The sequence below is a fragment of the Polyodon spathula genome, chromosome 15, assembly GCF_017654505.1.
Source record: "Polyodon spathula isolate WHYD16114869_AA chromosome 15, ASM1765450v1, whole genome shotgun sequence".
Classification (NCBI taxonomy): Eukaryota; Metazoa; Chordata; class Actinopteri; order Acipenseriformes; family Polyodontidae; genus Polyodon; species Polyodon spathula.
Window position 1 is genome coordinate 29,804,699 of NC_054548.1, and position 19,079 is coordinate 29,823,777.

The 19,079-nt window shown below is 35.5% G+C and overlaps 1 protein-coding gene across 1 annotated transcript in view; it reads right to left on the reverse strand.

Annotated features, from left to right (window-relative positions):
* Positions 1-2,328: 2,328 nt before the first annotated feature.
* The window catches only part of LOC121327966 (NEDD4 family-interacting protein 2-like), a 39,703-nt gene continuing 22,952 nt past the window's right edge, over positions 2,329-19,079 (reverse strand). Inside the window, exons 2-8 of the mRNA XM_041272355.1 lie at positions 16,865-17,021; positions 12,310-12,437; positions 11,376-11,463; positions 9,526-9,650; positions 6,001-6,067; positions 4,071-4,176; positions 2,329-3,448 (exon numbers count right to left, since the gene is read on the reverse strand). Coding sequence (XP_041128289.1) covers positions 4,073-4,176; positions 6,001-6,067; positions 9,526-9,650; positions 11,376-11,463; positions 12,310-12,437; positions 16,865-17,021 — 669 coding nt within the window. The 3' untranslated portion in view covers positions 2,329-3,448; positions 4,071-4,072. The remainder of the gene's footprint in view (positions 3,449-4,070; positions 4,177-6,000; positions 6,068-9,525; positions 9,651-11,375; positions 11,464-12,309; positions 12,438-16,864; positions 17,022-19,079) is intronic.

Sequence of the window (19,079 nt, forward strand, 5' to 3'; positions counted from 1 at the left end):
TCTTTTTGTTCACATAAAGTCAGAAAGAAACAACATATGAATCCAAATTAACATGTATTTATACTAAAGTAATACAAAAATGACTACAAAAGATTTAGAAGTGAGTAGTTTTTCGAGATTTACGATTATACTGTAAATACAGTATAATCGTAAGCGAGAAGGGCACTAGTCAGTGAGGCCACCAAGAGGCCTATGGTAACTCTAAAGGAGTTACAGTCTTCCACGGCTGAGCTGGGAGACACTGTGCATACGGCAACAATAGCCCGGGTGCTTCACAAAACTGTCCTTTATGGGAGAGTGACAAAAAGAAAGCCATTGTTGAAAAAAAACTCACATCAAATCTCGGCTATAGTTTGCCAGAAGACATGTGGGAGACTCTGAGACCAAGTGGAAGAAGATTATGGTCTGATGAGACCAAAATAGAGCTTTTTGGCCTCAACGCTAAGCGCTATTTTTGGCACAAAAATCCTGAGAACAACATCCCTACCGTGAAGCATGGTGGTGGCAGCATCATGCTACGGGGATGCATCTGAGTCGGGGCCTGGAAAACTTGTGAAAGATAGAGGGCAAAATGGATGCAGCAAAGTGTAGAGAAATCCTGTAGGTAAACCTGTTGAAGTCTGCAAGAGAACTGGGACTTGGGAGAAGATTCGTCTTCCAGGACAATAACCCCAAACATACAGCCAAAGCCACACTGGAGTGGCTTTAAAACAAAAAGGTCTATGTCCTGGAATGGCCCAGTCAATGCCCAGACCTCAATCTAATTGAGAATATGTGGAGAGAGTTGAAAATTGCTGTTCACCAAAGGTCCCCATCCAACTTGACGGAGCTTGAGCAATTTTGCAAAGAAGACTGGGCAAAAATTGCAGTGTCCAGATGTGTACTTATCCAAATAGACTCATGGCTGTAATTGCTGCCAAAGGTGCCTCTACCAAATATTGACTCAAGGGGGTGAATACTTATGCAATCAATTATTTTGTTTTGTATTTGTAATTAATTTAGAACAATTTGTAGATTTATTTTTCACTTTGACATTATGGACTTTTTGTGTTGATCAGTGGTAAAAACTCCTAATTAAATCCATTTTGATTCCATGTCGTAACACAATAAAATGGAAAAGTCCAAGGTGGGTGAATACTTTTGAGAGCCACTGTAGCAATGCTAATTCACATGCGGAGGATATTGCCAATGTTCAGCAACCTATACGAGTAGTCTGGCATTGTAAAGAGATGGTTAAGGATTTGAGTGGTCATTATTTTGTAGGCCACCATGGTCAAATTGGCATGGAGTTCTGGGTACTTCTGATATTGTGGTAAATATGTCTATTAGAAGAAGAAGAAGAAGAAGAAGAAGAAGAAGAAGAAGAAGAAGAAGAAGAAGAACTGCCTAGGCTGGAAACTATGGTGAGTTTACCTTGCATTTCACTGGAAGCCTGGTGCTTACAAACTGACTGTACTGATTGCAGGTACTGAAGGCAAGTTTAAGAAAATCATTTAAATTACAATTACCATGGTTAGTCCACATTCTGTACTCACATGGCATCACAGACGAACCATGTCCCAACTTACGCTATGGTCTCATTGAGAAAGAGCATCCCTGGTTAACCATGGTAAAGTTTTCTCATTGTGTTAATGGATGAACATGGTTTGTCTGCACCAAGCACATTCTAGGAATTGTTAACCATGGTAATAGATGGCCAAATCATTGCTGACCATGTTAAAAGTTCATGGTTTAACCATGACAACCATGGAGGCACATGGTTTAAATCTGGCACATAGTACTTGCACAAACAAACTTATCAAATATATTTATTAATGAAACAACATAGGACATTATTTATCCCTGTGTGTTATGTAGCTCTAAGCAACAAATATATTTTCAGTAGCACCCTGTAGGATTAAGATAACCACAATACTGATCATCCAGATGTTGCAAAATAAATTTCTGAACTCCACAATTATGATGAAATATAAAAAAATAACAGGAAACTAACTGTTGGTTCTATAAAAAGGACATAATTTTTAAATGACCACAAGCCACGAAGAAAGATTTATTGTTTACACTATGTGCATTTGTAGGGGAGCCAGTAATGTCAGAAAAACTGTTCTCAAAACTTAAAGTTAACTGTGTATCAAAGCAGTCAAAGTCCTGCTAGAAAGTTCTTCTATACTTTGTAAACAAAAGCAGCATTTTTTCTGGTTGTAATGTGCTGTACTTCTTGGGCAGAGTGCAAAGCAACAGAACATTAATGGTAATATAGGTTGATAAGACAAAACTCATCTTTGACAAGAAAAAAAAACCACAAAAGAAAACAGAAGGAATCCGTCAAAAGCGATATCTTGAGCTTTTATTGGCATTAATTATTAAGACAGCAAGTGGTAAACATACATTGTCTTTATATTATGTAATGAATAAGTTTCCAGTTGTTTTACAAACTTACATTAAATGTCTTCCAGCATGTTAGAGAAATATATATATATTTTTAAACATTTATTGTTCAAATGAAAAGGTAAAATCACTAATAAGTTAACCATGCAGACTGCTTTGATGGTTGCTAACTAATAAGATTTTTCTTAAGACAGTTGTTTTTTTTGTTCTTTTATTCCCCCCCACCCCCCACCCCCCCAAAGTGCATTAACATGTTAATTAAAAAACAAAAAATCCTTCATATAAGAAATCAAAATTTGCATTATTGTTACCACAAAAAAAAAAAAAAAAGTGGCAGGAAGGAACAATATAATAGGGCAAATGTCCAAAAGGCAATTATTGTGATTTTGGGCTACAGTTCATACAAGTTCCAGTTTTAATCTCATCTGGGTAATCTGACCCGCAACTACATGCATAAAATTAAGGTGTAACTGCTGTAATATAGCCTACCTAAACAAGAAAAAAATAAAATGATTTACTCCATAGTGCATATTTAATATTTGTCAGCAAAAGCTTAACGAAACATATACAATTTAAGCTACAACTTAATAAAACCCTCCTAATTAATGTGTTATATTTGTTGGAAACATCAGTAATGCTGATTAAAAATGTTTGATTTTCAGTTACTTAAAAAGGTTTAAAACATTTATTCCAAAAGGCATACCAAGTTAATGATCAATTAATAGAAAAACGTCAGTTTCTGACATCCAGTTTTGGGAACAACATTTTATTTGCATAGAGCTCTTTATTTGCATATGGTTGGCTCAATTTTAGATTGGATTGAAGTACATTTGATAATTACAGACTTTACCTTACTGTAGCAATACAATATGGCTAATCTAAGCAAGACCATTTCCATCTGCAATTTAAAAGTAAACAGAGCTTAATCTGACAATCTTTTGGTTTGGATATTTTCTTTGTTCATTTATTTATTTCCCAGTGACTTTGTATCCAGTTAACTTGGTAGGTTGCAAATTGTCTAGGAATTTCACATCAGGAAGGAATGTTTAGCTACCATCATCTGAAGAAAAAAAAAAAAAAAAAAACCCAAAAAAAAAAAAACATGGAAGCATATTTCAAGTAAAACCACAGCTACAACTTTACAAAAAACAAAAACACATTTTAGAAAAAAATAAAAAATAAAAAATACTGAAATGTTCAGATACTAAATTCTGGTCACATAATATTTGTGTAATTTAACAAAGGTTACATTTTTACTTGCAGACTACACATTTGAAAATATATTACAGAACTTCAATATAATTTATATATATATATATATATATATATATATATATATATATATATATATATATATATATATATATGCACCAAATGAATGAATATGCCCAGGACTAAATATTAAGTACAGTATATACATGTTTTACCTTTACATATTGTTACCTGAGTTCTAAATCTGTTTACTCCTGTATTGTACTTGATAAATATGTAATTATTAATTATAATTATAAGACTTTCACATGGACTGCTAACTTCATTTGGACTGATTGCAAAGCAAATCCTTTCTGACTCAGGAGCTTGATACAAACAGTGAGGCAAAGGAAAAATTACTTATTTTAGTTTTATTGAAGATATTATTAAGCGTTTATATATATATACACAATACAGATACTGACTCTTACCTTTAGTACAAGAAGAAAAACCGTGTTCTATGAGAAGCTGCCATACTCTCGGACATGTTACGAACTTTCAGATAGTTCACAAATCCTCTGATGAACAAGAGGAGGCCTGAAAGAGAACAAACTATTTTAAGTTTCATTCTACTGTTGCATAAATACATGTCCTTCTACATTAACAATACATCCCACCTCATAATGTCTTGCCATCTATGGATTCAAATTGAGTAATAAGATTCCTTTCAAATACTAACAATATCATCAGTACAGGTGAATTTTCACACCACTGAAAATGTCAGCTTAAATTTGTTTCAAATCAAAAACTTCTTGACATACTTTTACCAACATCAATTACGACAACAGTGGTGACACTATATCTAATGCAGAGGACCATGAGGCACTATATTTTTCAAATTTCCAAGAAAGAAAAATCATATAAAATAAGTGTCACTGCCATCTAGTGGATACAACCATTTATCTTAGTTTTTTTTTTTTAAACCTGTGAATATACTACAGTAAGAATACTCTATGTGCCATTACAAAATGCAAATATTTATTTTATTATGGAACTGAAAAATTAGAAACACCAGGTTAAAAATCAAAATCACATAGGAGGCCTGTTTTATATGTTTTGGAAAGTTTATGGTATACAATATGTATAGACTCTTGGTGATCCCAAGTTGAGGACTGGTACAGAACTGAATCAGTGTTGGACAACTGTCAAATTATAAAGGTAGTGTTTTATGCATGAACGGGTTATTACTGTGTACTAGATTGACTTGGTGATCCAGTGGTTAAAGAAAGGGTCTTGTTACCAGGAGGTTCCTGGTTTAATCCTAGTTCAGCCACTGACTCACTGTGAGTGACCCTGAGCAAGTACCTTAACCAACTTATTATTATTACTATTATTATTATACTTAACCAATTATTATTATTACTATTATTATTATACAACTTTCCATCACAAATACAGTAAGCAGTTAAACTATAGAGCTTTTTATGACAGTGGTTTTCCCCAGTAGCAATGATGCAGAAATTGTTAAGAAATTATCTGCCAAAAGTCTATTGGGTTTGTGGTTTATAAAGCCAGTAGTTTACAGATGATGAACAGAGACTATTTGATGCATTGAGAGTTCCTGCTCACTGGTCTGCAAAACAGCTGTGAGACCCAGTGGAGTCACTGAAGATACCACACTATCTGAAAGACTGTTTTTAATGAATAATGAAAGAATAGTAAGCAGGTTCTGGCTAAAGAAACCATACCTTAAACTAAAACAGAATGGGACAATGGACAATATTCATAAAGTCTTTTTTGATCCAGTTCTACGTTTGCAGCATGTTTTTGTAAAAGAAAAAAAAAAAAAAAACAGCTAATGTTACAGATCTAGCAAGACATATTTAAGATTCTCAACCAAGGGCCATCAGACAACAGTTTTAATATTTTAAGGGTTTGAGGGAGAATTTTACTGGTTTTTTTTCCATTTTAAAAAATACTGCTTATTGCAAATGTATTGAATCCAGCTGACTGACACACACACACATACACACACACACATACACAAACACACACTCTGAAGCATAAGGAAGATGGGTTGAATTACTTCTAGAGGACAGCCAAGCTAAAACCCAACCATTCAGGTTATAAACCAGGTAAAGCACTAGAGGGCAGTAGGGGACAAGTACTTATGGGGGAAAAAAGTTAGTCAAGTCAAGCATTATACACACAAAGTTGGTGACACAAAAATATCAGAAGGTTCAGTGAGTAACTGTAGGTTATAAGGGTAAAGGGGATGACTTAACAGTAGTAAGAAATAAACAGGGCTTTTATGGCTTTAAACAGTATGGAGGGTTTTAAGTGAACAAGTTGAAATGAACACACCACAAAAATATTTTTTTTCTTTGCTGTTATTCAATAGTAGAAAAACGTCAAACTTACCAAGAACAAGGAATATCCACCACAGCCAGTACTGACCATTGAAGTATCCAGTAAAATAATCGGAAAACTGAAAGAAAGGAACAGATTCATTCAGTTTCATACATTCTTAAAACACTTACATTTCAGTTGTACAACTGTATAAACCAAGTAAACACAGAAATAAAATAACTAAATAAATAAACAAACACAAAGTTTCATTGTAGATTTGACTGGAGAGGAGGCAAAAGTTAAAATATTCAATTCACATCTAAACCCTTTAAGGCAGGGGTGGCCAACCCTGGTCCAGAAGAGCCTCAGGGTGTCCTGGTTTTTGTTTTACCCCAGCCTCTTAATGATGTAATTGACTTAATGATTGGGCTTAATTGGTCAGAATTACTGTTTGAGGTATTTAGTGATTGATGATTTAGAGCTACCTACAAAACCTGCAGGATTGAGGCTCTCCAGGTACATGGGTTGGTCCCTCCTACTTTAAGGGATAGGTTGCAAATTACTTTTAAAATTAATTTCACAGAGGGGGACCAAAATAGTATCTGGAACCAGACTAAGCAACACATACAGGGCTTGTATATTGCTGTAACTATAATATATAACAGAATTAAAACATTTACATTGTTCAAGTAATAGAGAATTTATTGATAGATGACACTCCTGTGACATCTAATTTTAGTAAGCAAATGTACTTCATGCAAGTTGTAAATTCTGGTCGAATGAGATAGATTGCTTTTAGTACTGGAATATATGCTGAAATGCTGCTACTGTAAACACTTTTTTTGTGGGTTATAAATTGTGTTCAAGTCAATTATATATCTGTATCACTTATTTGAACTTCACAGACTTGTCTATCAAAGAAACCTCTGACCCAGGAATATAGCACCCTGCTGTTTCTAAAATGAACAGCACATTCAAAGGAGTTTAATCGTATCAGACTGGGATGTTCCACTGACCTCTCAAAAGAAGAGCTTCTGACCTTCACAGAACCCCAACCCCCTCTTATGTTTAATCACTTCCAAAAGACACCAAAGTCATAAAAGGCATCAAACTAATTAAAGTCTTTTCTGTTCACCAAGTAGTCTAATATTCTGCTTCCCAGCAGCATGCTGAAAACATTTAATTAACCCTTGGCATTTCAGCTTTTCCTGCTAAATGCCATGGCGAAGTAGCTTCAGCTCAAGGAAGGGCAAAAAGACAGGTATCTTTTTGGTATTTACACCAGACTTCATGCTTCAGCAGGGCTCTACTTTTAAATTTTTAGCTAGTAGCCCCTCAGGCCACTGAGCTAGTGTTTTTACTGGCCCAGATGCAATTTTATCTGGCCCAATATAATTATATATTTATTCATGATCATTTTTATTTTCAGTATGTTTCTAACTGTGTATGGTAACCAAAGAGAGCCCATGTCTCAAAAGAAACTGGCTAAACGAAGTCTTTCAATATATGTTACTTCAGTCATTAAACATGTATATAGCAAGTGCTAAAAAGTATGGTATTCCAAACTTAGGTAACATTGAAATTAGAAACCTATTTTAACATTATGATGAAAGATTCTGAATGGCATTTCTGACCTGAACACATCAGATCCCAAATCAAAAAGTTAGACAATTCGATTGCGTATCTGGGTATCCATCGGGACATCTTACTGTGAGACTGGATAAGATATAAACGAAATGTTTAAAAAACAAATAAAGCTGCTGTTTTCTGCAAGTCTGATGAAATTGATGCCAAACAAGGCAAAACGTTACCTTTTTTTTCTCTGTCATAATGAAGCCTCCACCCTAAATGTTCGTCTTCATTTTTTTTTCACAATTACATTCTTTATGATTTATTGATTTCAGCACTTTCCTTTTGGCTTATTGGTTGCTTAGTAGAAAACCTGATTTGTAAAAGCCCAACATTGCTTTGCTTAAGCATTGCATGGTAAGTTCGATTTGAAGAACTTTTTGCCGTCAGAGACATTGCCCAGGTGTCACTACAAGGAAGTAGCTCTTCTTGACCCCCAGTTCGGAGTTATGTTATTACAAAAAAAAGTGGTTTGCAAACTAATTGTTAGCTTTTTGACACACTGGCTTGTTTTCCTGGATTCATGAAACGGAAGCGACACACACACACACACACACCTCTGTAAAAAATTGAGACCACTGCAAAATTATAATTTTCTCTGGTTTTACTATTTATAGGTATGTGTTTAGGTAAAATGAACATTTTTGTTTTATTCTATAAAATACTGACAACATTTCTCCCAAATTCCAAATAAAAATACTGTCATTTAGAGCATTTATTTGCAGAAAATGACAACTGGTCAAAATAACAAAAAAGATGCAGTGTTGTCAGATCTCGAATAATGCAAAGAAAATAAGTTCATATTCATTTTTAAACAACACAATACTAATGTTTTAACTTAGGAAGAGTTCAGAAATCAATATTTGGTGGAATAACCCTGATTTTCAAGCACAGCTTTCATGCGTCTTGGCATGCTCTCACATTTATATTGGGTGACTTTATGCCACTCCTGGCGCAAAAATTCAAGCAGCTCGGCTTTGTTTGATGGCTTGTGACCATCCATCTTCCTCTTGATCACATTCCAGAGGTTTTCAATGGGGTTCAGGTCTGGAGATTGGGCTGGCCATGACAGGGTCTTGATCTGGTGGTCCTCCATCCACACCTTGATTGACCTGTCGGTGTGGCATGGAGCATTGTCCTGCTGGCAAAACCAATCCTCAGAGTTGGGGAACATTGTCAGAGGAGAAGGAAACAAGTTTTCTTCCAGGACAACCTTGTACTTTGTTTGATTCATGCGCCTTTTACAAAGACAAATCTGCCCTATTCCAGCCTTTCTGAAGCACCCCCAGATAAGTTCAATTTTCAGCTTTGCCCAACACCTGGTCGTCTAATGGTTAGATGGAGACCTGGAGAGGCCTACTTGGTGGAGGATCGGTGATGATCTGGGGGTGCTTCAGCAAGGCTGGAATCATGCAGCTTTGGCATGAATCAAGTCAAGTGGGCCTGTTACATTTAACTAGTATCTATATATATATATATATATATATATATATATATATATATATATATATATATATATATATATATATATATATATATATAGTTAAATGTAACCGGCCCAGTTGGGCCTGTGGTGCTTCATAACTACTGGCCAAACTGCGCTCTCTACCGGCCCCGGGCCACAGAGCCATGGTTAACGTCGAACGCTGTTCAGAGATGAAAAGGCTCAGCACATATTGCAGGGTTGGGTTCAGTTTTCTGCTAAGGACAGTTTGTATTCATTTATTAACTAAAATACATTTATGTATTGATATTAGAATGTATGTGGTTTATTGGAAGCTATCTAAAGTTTCACAAAGTTGGGTGTTTTACCTAAGCATTGTCTGCAAAAAAAAAAAAGAAAAAAAGAAAAAAAAAAGAAACTGGATGCTGCACATCTACCCTTCTCAGAGGATAGATTAACACAAAACAAATATGTAGTAGGTTCAAAGGGAGGCAGAACCGCAAAAATTTGGCTGTCAAACATACCCTCACAATAAGGATCCATTTAATCAGGGAAAGTCCAAATCCACAGATAGCACCATAGCGTCCTGCAATGGTATTGGTCAAGCAGAAGGACAGGCAAAAGCCAACCCAGTTGAAAAGAAATGCCACTGTGTTGAAAATAGAAACATTGGAAAGTTAAATGCCCATCTGTTCAAATAGGAATTTTGGTTTATTTGCACTAAATGTATTAGTCCTCAATTGCATGTGATTGACTAAATTGAACATTTCTTACAGAACACATTACTAGTGCTTGCTACTGTTGAGTCAAATCTTTTCAGCCAGTACTAGGTAGCACCAATCAATTGTTCCATAGTGCACAGATACTGCAATACAAAGGTAGTCAATGGAAGGGGCCACAGTCCAAATCTGGATCGTCAGAACATTTTGAATGGTCTGCCTTGTCATATGCGTCTACAGATATGGACAAAAGTTTTGCATCTTCTAGAATTTTAGGATTGAGAAATAATTTTAAAAGAAAAACTATATGAACATAATTTAGATCTTTTACTTAATATATTGTAATCAAATTAGTTCCCCCCAGTAGGGGAAATGGTGTGCTCACAAGAGACAAGCCTTGATATCGCAAAAAAGTTTAATGAGAGCCATTTAGAAATGCCACATTTTTCAATTTGTCAGTTTTCATTAAGTATATGGAAAACTACAAAACAGTATGTAATTTGTGACATTATCCAGCAAATTTTATTTGACTTTATGAAGCAAAATTAGTTAATTCTATAGGGTAATGCAAAACTTTTGGCCATAGCTGTAGGTTTTGCTTGCATTCACATTGGAAACACTGAATTTTTGGGAACACATAGTTGTGTACACGTAATCCAAAAGGGTACCACAGGTGCACTGTGATAGTAAGTAGTCAATATGCGTCAAGTGCTATGAATGAAACCAATAAAGTGAAACAGCTGTAGCCTGTTTTGGAAGTGTCAACCATTCCCTTCTCTATGGCTAATAAAACAACCGTCATCAGTAAGACACTGTTTCCATACCTTCCGTGTGGTTCAAGTTTGAAAAAAATAAAATAGCACGTCATAAATATAAGACTATTTGTGTTGTACACAACTTTATTTTGCAAGCAATTGGAGCTCCAGACTTTGACCTTGTTGCAACAAAGAATTTTGGAACTTCACATAAAATAATTGTCTACCACTGCTGTAATATCTTAAGCCTTTTCCACATAAATAAATAAATACATGCTGAACAACTACTAGATAAAGTGTTGCTTTAAAAGTTTACAATGAAATGATAACACAATGTTTGTGGTCTCAGTGATTTATAAGCAGTCCTAAGTGTGTCCAACATGTTGCCATGTTGGTCAAATGTTTAGCCTCTAGGTGGAAATAAGAAACCTTCACTTTATAAATCCAACCACAAGATGGCAAACACCTATTATACAATCATCCTGGACATACCCAAGAGTAGACCTTCAACTAGAAGCCAACTTTACCTTGATTTTAGGGCAGTTTACAATTAGTAAGAACCTATGAAGAAAATATCACTCTTTCCTATAAAATGTTTCACAGGGCAATTAGTAGAACAAACACCAATGTCTTTTTTATATCTACAAATATCTTCTATAAAACACCAATATCATCTAATTTCTAAATTAACAGAGATTAAATGTAATTTATAAAAAAAAAAAAAAAAAAAAAAAAAACAACAAAAAAAACAATGCTAGAGCAAAAGGCTCCCAAAACAACAAAGTGGGCTAAAACTGGACTGTCAACAAGGCCTGCTTTCTGATACAATACATGTGCACAAAATGAGAATATAGGAGGATTGTGGAGTACTGTAGCTTTAACTAAACACTGACAACTCACTGAAAAACGCTAGCATGAATACCCCATCATTGCCAACTCTCAGTTGATCTGCATCACTGAAGTCATCTCTTGGTGGATAGTCGTCTTCCTGCGTTGGACAATATATGGCTTAAAGTGAGCAAACATTTCAAGGGTATACTTCCACACAATACCCTATTACAGTGCACTTTTGAATAACTTATCAAAGAACAAATAATAGAAATCCACAAACTTAAAGACAGGGATTGAAATAAGACTCTTATTGCATAGCAGTTGAACCCATTCCAGGTTTTAATACAAGCTTCATTAGCTACAGTGTACTGGTAACAGGCTCAGGTGTGTCTCATTAAACTCAAAGTAAAACCAGGAATCAAAATTCTATGCAATGGGAGTTTCATTTCCATCCCTGATAGAGCATATATACCAAAGACTAAACTATATATGAGAAAGTATATACAAAAACAATATGGAAGTTGAATAGGTCATCCTCAATTTTCTGCTTATTATTTTAGAGTGAAACTTAATTTTAGCAAGCTATGTGATCACATACGTGTCAGACTAAAGAATTTTAAATTGCATTGAGACCAATAATGCAAAAACATAGGACAATGTAAATTTACTCTGTCCAATCTTTATATACCAGATCAATAATTTTCAAAAGGCAAATGATGGGAACTGAGGGTCAAAGCAATCCTAATCCTATAAAACAAAGAAAAAATAAATAAGTAAATAAATAAATGATAACTTGTAATAGGTATCCATATAACAAATTATTAGAACCACTTTTGAATACTACACTACTTATCAGAATTTTAAATTTGCAGCAACAAAAAAGAAAGATTACATGGGGTGAAACCATAATGGTCTATGGTAGGAAATCAAACATATAAGTGCCAGCATTCATAATTACACTATTGAAAACTCCTAAAGGGATGAAGTAAATAAGGACACTTACACTTGGAGCTACATCCGCTGCAGCAGCCACCATTGCTGCAGCTTTAGCGTTTTCTGCTTCATCATAAGTGGGCAATGTGGTAGCAACACTGTATGGAGGTGGCACAGGGTAATTTTGAAAATCTCCTTCTGTGAAAACAAGAATGGCACATTAAGAATTTTCACTCCTCAAAACATATGATTTATCCTGGCCCACTTTTTTTGTGAGAAACTTAACCCTTATGGGCACAGCCCACATATAAGACGTTATACATGTTATAAGAGCAGAGTTCTATTAGAACCCACATGCCGTAAAACAGTGTTTATTTACAATATTTGCCAGTAGCCCTGGTGCCTATTGGAGACCGGCGACTATTTGAGACTCTGCGTTTATTATGTAAGATCACCAACATCTGCAAATACTTCAGATGCAATAATGAAAACGCTGCCTGCACACAACAAACGACATAAGTAAATTACAACATTCCAGCAAAGTCATTAAAAGGTTGCGTAAGTAGGTAATAACAGTTTGTATTGTAATAATAATAAAAACATTAAAATCCACTAAAGATATCCCTGTAAATATCAGAACACACGCGTGTATTTAGGTAGGCTTGCAGCACAATAAAAAGAACAAACATGGTTTTAAAATTAATAAAAGCAGTATGTATCAGGGTTCGGATTTGGACGAATAGTTAGGATTCGGTGAACCAAATCCGAATCATATATCCACCCAGACACACATCCATTCTAATACATCTATTCAATGTATTTAAATAAGACACAGATCCGGTATTGAATGCAACTGTTGTAGTTAATAACAAGAACACATTTAATGAACTCTGTCGCAGCTCTCAACTCCCTAAATGAACTTACTGGTAGTGCATGTACTAAACACGTCACGCAGCTGCTAAATGCAAACATACCCCCGTATACAACAGCACATTCACAAGACACTTTTCAAGCTTTTGTGCTTTGTTGCTTTGTCTAAGACGTGTTCTAGAGATCATACTGAGAGAAAAAATAAAAATAAAATCAGTGCACAGAAATATATATTTTTTGTAACTTTACAACTGTCAGATGTGCAAGATGTTGTTGAACAATATGCTTTAGTAAATTACATTTTATGTTACTGTAATGTGCCAATACAAGTTAAACCATTTGAGATGTGGGTTTTATTTCGCTGGGAGATTCAGGTCCTCATCATGGTAATTTTTTCCTCATAGATCTCAGATAGTGTTGTCAACAGGCTCCAGAACCTTGGGTAGGTCAGGTTTTTTAACTGACCTCTCTAAACTGCAATGTATTCAACATGTAAAGTGAGTGTGAACTGCTTGAGCAGTTTAGTAAATGTATTTAATTGTTTAATTAGCCTCGTAAGAACAATTAATCGTATTGCTTGAATTTTTTTATGCAGTAAACAATATCTATCAAAATAACCCAACACCATTACTATAGATAACTTTGCTCTCACCTGTAATCTTTTATTTAACCTTGTGGCATCAGGAAAAGTTTTTATTTGTTTAATATTTCTTGCTTCACACAGTCTGCCCATCACAGACTTAGAAAGCCAATCAGCTGCTGTATACATCTGATTGATAGAAATAGTCCTAGCAGGCATGTGTGTGCTCTTTGTAACAACTAAGTAAAACAATTCAATTAATTTAGCGAAAGTTCGCACAATTCACACTCACTTTACTGAATACATTGCAGTTTAGAGAGATTACAAAACCTGACTTTCCTTAAAGTGTCCCGAGATTCTGGAGCCTGTTGCAACCTTACTCTCAGATCAGGTGACACAGTTTGAAAAGTCATGAAGGAAAATAGTGGGTTATGGCAAAGATGCAGTAAACGGTTCTGAATTTTGATGTTTCTGTTGTGGGGGGAGGGGGCAACCGGTAAATTGTGTAATTTTCAAAGTGAAATGTTATTCAGGGATATATTTCCATTCGGTAATGAAAATACTTGAACTAAAAGGCTCAAAACAATAGATTGTGCAAGTCCCTTGTTAGTAGCTGCCACTCAACTTTTCATTCAACAATTTTATTGACAGTTTTTGTAGATTCGGTATTTGGCTGAATCTTTTGCAATGGATTCGGCCGAATCCCAAAAACTTGGATTCGGTACATCCCTAATTAACATATATTATATTTATTGTTCAACCTCAAAACATGTACATTGGTAAGCACTTGAAAAAAATAACCAGCAACGAATCTTCATTGCAAAACAACCGCATTAAATACTGCATTAATACGAAAAATAAGTTCCTTACTGTTGGCCCACAACACACTCGAAAATGCTTCAAACTGTTTAAAGATTAACATTAAAATTAGTACAAGTACCAGTTGTATCACAAAATCAAAGTCAAAAAGTGACAAATGTATTTTTATAACGTGTACATTGATAAATAACAATGCTGGAAAAGGAGCAAAATTCTCAAATGCACAAAATACTGTTAATATGAAAAAAACACAAATACACTAAAAGGCAACCCTGTATATATCAGAAAACAAGTTTGTATTTTACTTTGTGACAGAGATTGAACGATTCTTGGTGTTAGATCTCCTTCCTGACCTGTGAGGGCGCTGTGTAAAAGGAACGGAGTACCCTTAACTAAATGGCATGACAATTTAATCCTTAGCGTAGGTGGAAGTCGGTCATTTAGGAAGGGGGCTGAGCTACGGCACCCAAGCTCAATGACTCGGACGGGAGACGGCGTGGCATTCAAGGAATGGAGGAGCGGATGTGCTCGTTAACCTAGGGGTCATGGGTGAGGGTATAAATAAGGGGCGTAGTGAAAGTGATCTTTTCCTTTGTATATGGTTAGCAACAACCTAGAAGGAGTCCCCGTTATTTGTGAAAGAAACTGTGAGTGTTTGTTAGTTCTGTCTTGTTACGCTGTTTGTTTGTATTGTCCGTTTCAAGATTACTAGCATGAGCTCCGGAGCCGCAGTCGCAGGCCAGCATCAAACCCGCATATCACCACTCACTTTTCACTGAGAAACTGTCTTTGCACCATGAGCACTTAATTTACGCACTGTAGGAACTGTGTCTGTGTTTTGTGTGGGTGAGAAAAGCCTGGACTTTTGGTTTCGGGTCAAACCCGTTGGATTTACAAACAGAACTGATACACGCCGCTGTACCACTGCAATCATTACTATTGTTTACAGGTTTTGCCATAAGGCTCTGGACATTATAATCATTAATAAACACCCTTGCACCTGTGAATCATTGTCTGTGTGATTAATCAACTCTGCACTGCACTCACCTGCACACTCACCACTTTGCCACATACTTTCAGCATGCTCAAAAAAGCTTCAAAACTGGTTTTAAAATGAATAACATCATAAAAAAAAAAAAAAAAAAAAAAAAAAAAACTATGCATTACATGTACCTTTTAAAATAAATTAAACTCAGTTGTCTTATTCACCTTGAGCCTCAGGGTCTCTTCATCGCTGTTGAAAAACAAATTGGAAAGCTCGCTGTACAGCCATGTGTGTGTATTGGCTGGAACATTCAGTATGACATGCATTATATTATTATTCATAACCCAGAGTTTACAAGAGACCTGGCATCTATTTACCATATTTACCAGCAGCCCTTGCGCTTAGTAGAGACCCAGCGAGTATTGGAGACTGCCGATTATTTGAAGTTTTATAACATTTTGCCTAGTACCGAATGCACAGAAAATGATTGGATAATTCTTTGATTCACTTTGACCATACATTTTTTTTTTTTTCATTTTACAAAGAAAAATATTGTACAATTTATTTATAAGGTGTTTCTGTTGGATTTCACACTTGTGTGTTTTGGGGGATAATCTTTGTCTCACAAGAACCACCATTTTATGTGTGTCTGTGTTTTGTTCTTCTGCCAAAGTGTCCTTACATTCAGTCTTCCTGTCCTTGTTTTAGTTAAACCAAAGTTATTGAATCCTTTTCAAGAGGCGTTTCTTGGCACTAACATAACCTATTGTGTTTTGCATTAGCTTAGTTAACTCTAATGTTTTGCATTAGACATGTTTTTCTGGCAAAGATATTTTCCACGAGCTGTACGTGTTTTTGATGTTTTAGATTCAATAAACAGCCTAATACTGAAAAAGAAGGATTTTTTTTGTACAAAAGCACTTCTCCATCACAATAAATACCTAAAATTCCCAAATAACACTCAAATAATATTTTCTAAATAATCTCTAGAGCCTCTTATACTTAGCTGCTCTCACAATACTTTACCATTTACTGTACACCAGAGGGTTCTCTGCACACGCCTAGTTGGAATATTGGTAGGCTACTTGAAACATTGCGATTTCCATCCGTGCTTTTATTTTATTTGATCAGTTTATAAAATGCCTTGAAACTTCAGTACTTTTGGGAAAGAACTGGTCTTTTAACTTTTTTAACAGTATATGTAAAATATATAAGCCCCGATTAAAATAGATTTATGCCAAGCTACAGAAATATTGAAAGTTAAAAAAAAAAAAAAAAAACACTGAAAAAAGGGATCAAATAGGCACTGCAAAACAGAAGCCCCAAGTATATTGTGTGTCTGAATAGGAATGTTTTCAATTCATGGTTTACCTGGAGCTGCAGTTGCTCCTGCTGCAACACTGCTGTATGGAGGCGGAGGAGTGTCTGACTCCAGTGACTCTGCAGTCTGTGAAAGGGGCGCAGTCTGTGCCGAACCAGAGGGCCCCTCACTCACAGAGGACTCGGAGACCTCATCCTCATTGTTTAACTAAATTGAGGGAAAAAAAAAAGAGATAAAAGTTCCCCTCCTACAGTCAAAAGTGTAAACACCACATCTTCAATAAACTTCTTCAGTACACTAGTCTCTGGCTAAAAGAACCCCTCATTGTTCTTCTAGCCGAAGTGTTCTTCAAGACACAGTTAGCCATGAATCAATCAATAAATAAAAAAATAATAAAAAAATAAAAGACACACGTGTTGCTTGTCATGACGTGCACCAACATATGAATGAGCTGAATAAGTAAAAGCAGAACAATAGGCAAGTGTATGTTAATAAACTATAATAACAAAGTCACAGACAAACTAATGTTAATAAAACTAAAGCAAAACATGGCCCAAAAAGCTTAAATCGCTCTGTACTATGAATTTAGCTGGCAGGTGTGTTTTGGTCTATCACAATAGCAGAGGCAAAAATAATTAGGGATAGAGTTAGGGTTAACTTAACGTTAAACAAACTGCCAAACTAAATTAACACAGCACCCCTACACACGTTACAAGACATGCACATTATTTAACACAATGGTGAAGCAACTCACCAGAATGGAAAACACCAAATTGTCGGTGACTCGTGTCTGATTCAGTCCCCCCCCAAAATTTGTGTAGCAAGAGAAACAGCGGAGCATTTTGCCATCTGTTTACATGCCGTACCTGCATATGTCAAGTTTCCCATTCTATTCTATGATCGGTTTCTCAGTCTAGCGTTTCAGGTTTCATTCTCTAAGGCAGTGCTAGTAGGTTTCATTCTCTAAGGCAGTGGTAGTACTGTGGAATGTGCAATGAAAGTCGGGGGAGGGTCAGGTGACACTTGTATCCAATTGTGTGTTATGTAGCGATTCCAACCTGTGGGCGTTTAGAAGACTGAGATATATTGCGGGAAATCATTCAACTTTTACAAGTGTATATATACAGTGTTTTAAATTATTTTTTGTTTTATTATTAGTTTTACTTGTTTAGTTATAGTTTATATGGTTTTTAGCGAAAGCTAAACATGCAACGTACGTGGTCTTTCAATAATGAGCAAAGGGAGTGAAGTTGGTTTGGAGGATTTCAATACCAGCGACAGTGATGCTGACTTATCACTCAGCAATGATGATGATGACGATGATGATGAAGAGGAAAACACAGCACAGGGTACAAGGCAATGAAGCACAAACTGTAGCAAGACATACAGAGCATGCAAAGTACTTGTACATGCATTTGTGACTATCGCTCCAACACAAGGGAAGCTGTTTGGTTTGAAATGGCAGTGCTGCTACAAAAATGAAAACAAAAAAAAAAAAAAAGACACAAGAAAAATGTGCAGTGGTTGCGAAGGCAAACCCAGGTTTTGTGTATTGAACATTTCAATAAATGGCACAGAGCCAGTCGATAATGGCACACGTTTTGATGTTATTTGATTCTTATTTAATAATTACTGTTTACTGATTATTATTGTTATAAGCAGCGTTTTTGTTTTCATTGTTCAAAAAAAAAAAAAAAAAAAAACAAAGAAAAAGGAATGCATTTTTATCTCTATATTGAACATGAGTATGTAGTACACATGGGTATGTAGTACATCATATGTTAACATTTTACAGCAATTACAGGTTTGAAAACATTATTATTATTTTCAAAATCTGGTACCTGGGAATGGGTTTCATTTTTACATCTGGACTTGAAGTGGTTAAAGGTAAGAAGAATTTTAAAATCAACTTGAAACCTGACAGGCAACCAGTGCAAGGACTGATGTGATCACTTGCATGTGACCTAGTGAGGACTCTAGCTGCTGAGTTCTGAACATATTGTAATTTGGTAAGTGTGCTTTTAGAGACGCCTGCGAGCAAGGCGTTACGATAATCTATCCGTGAGAAAACAAAAGCATGAACCAGTTTTTTAGCTACAGATGCAGAGAGCATACTGTGCCGAGAAAAAGGTTTGTGAACCCCAGTGATAATTATGGAAATTCCACAGTTTTACCATGATAGTCTTCTTGAATCAAATATTAAATATCCAGTAAGGTTTATATTAACCAATTCCATGTCTTTTGAAACAAAATGATGCATGAATT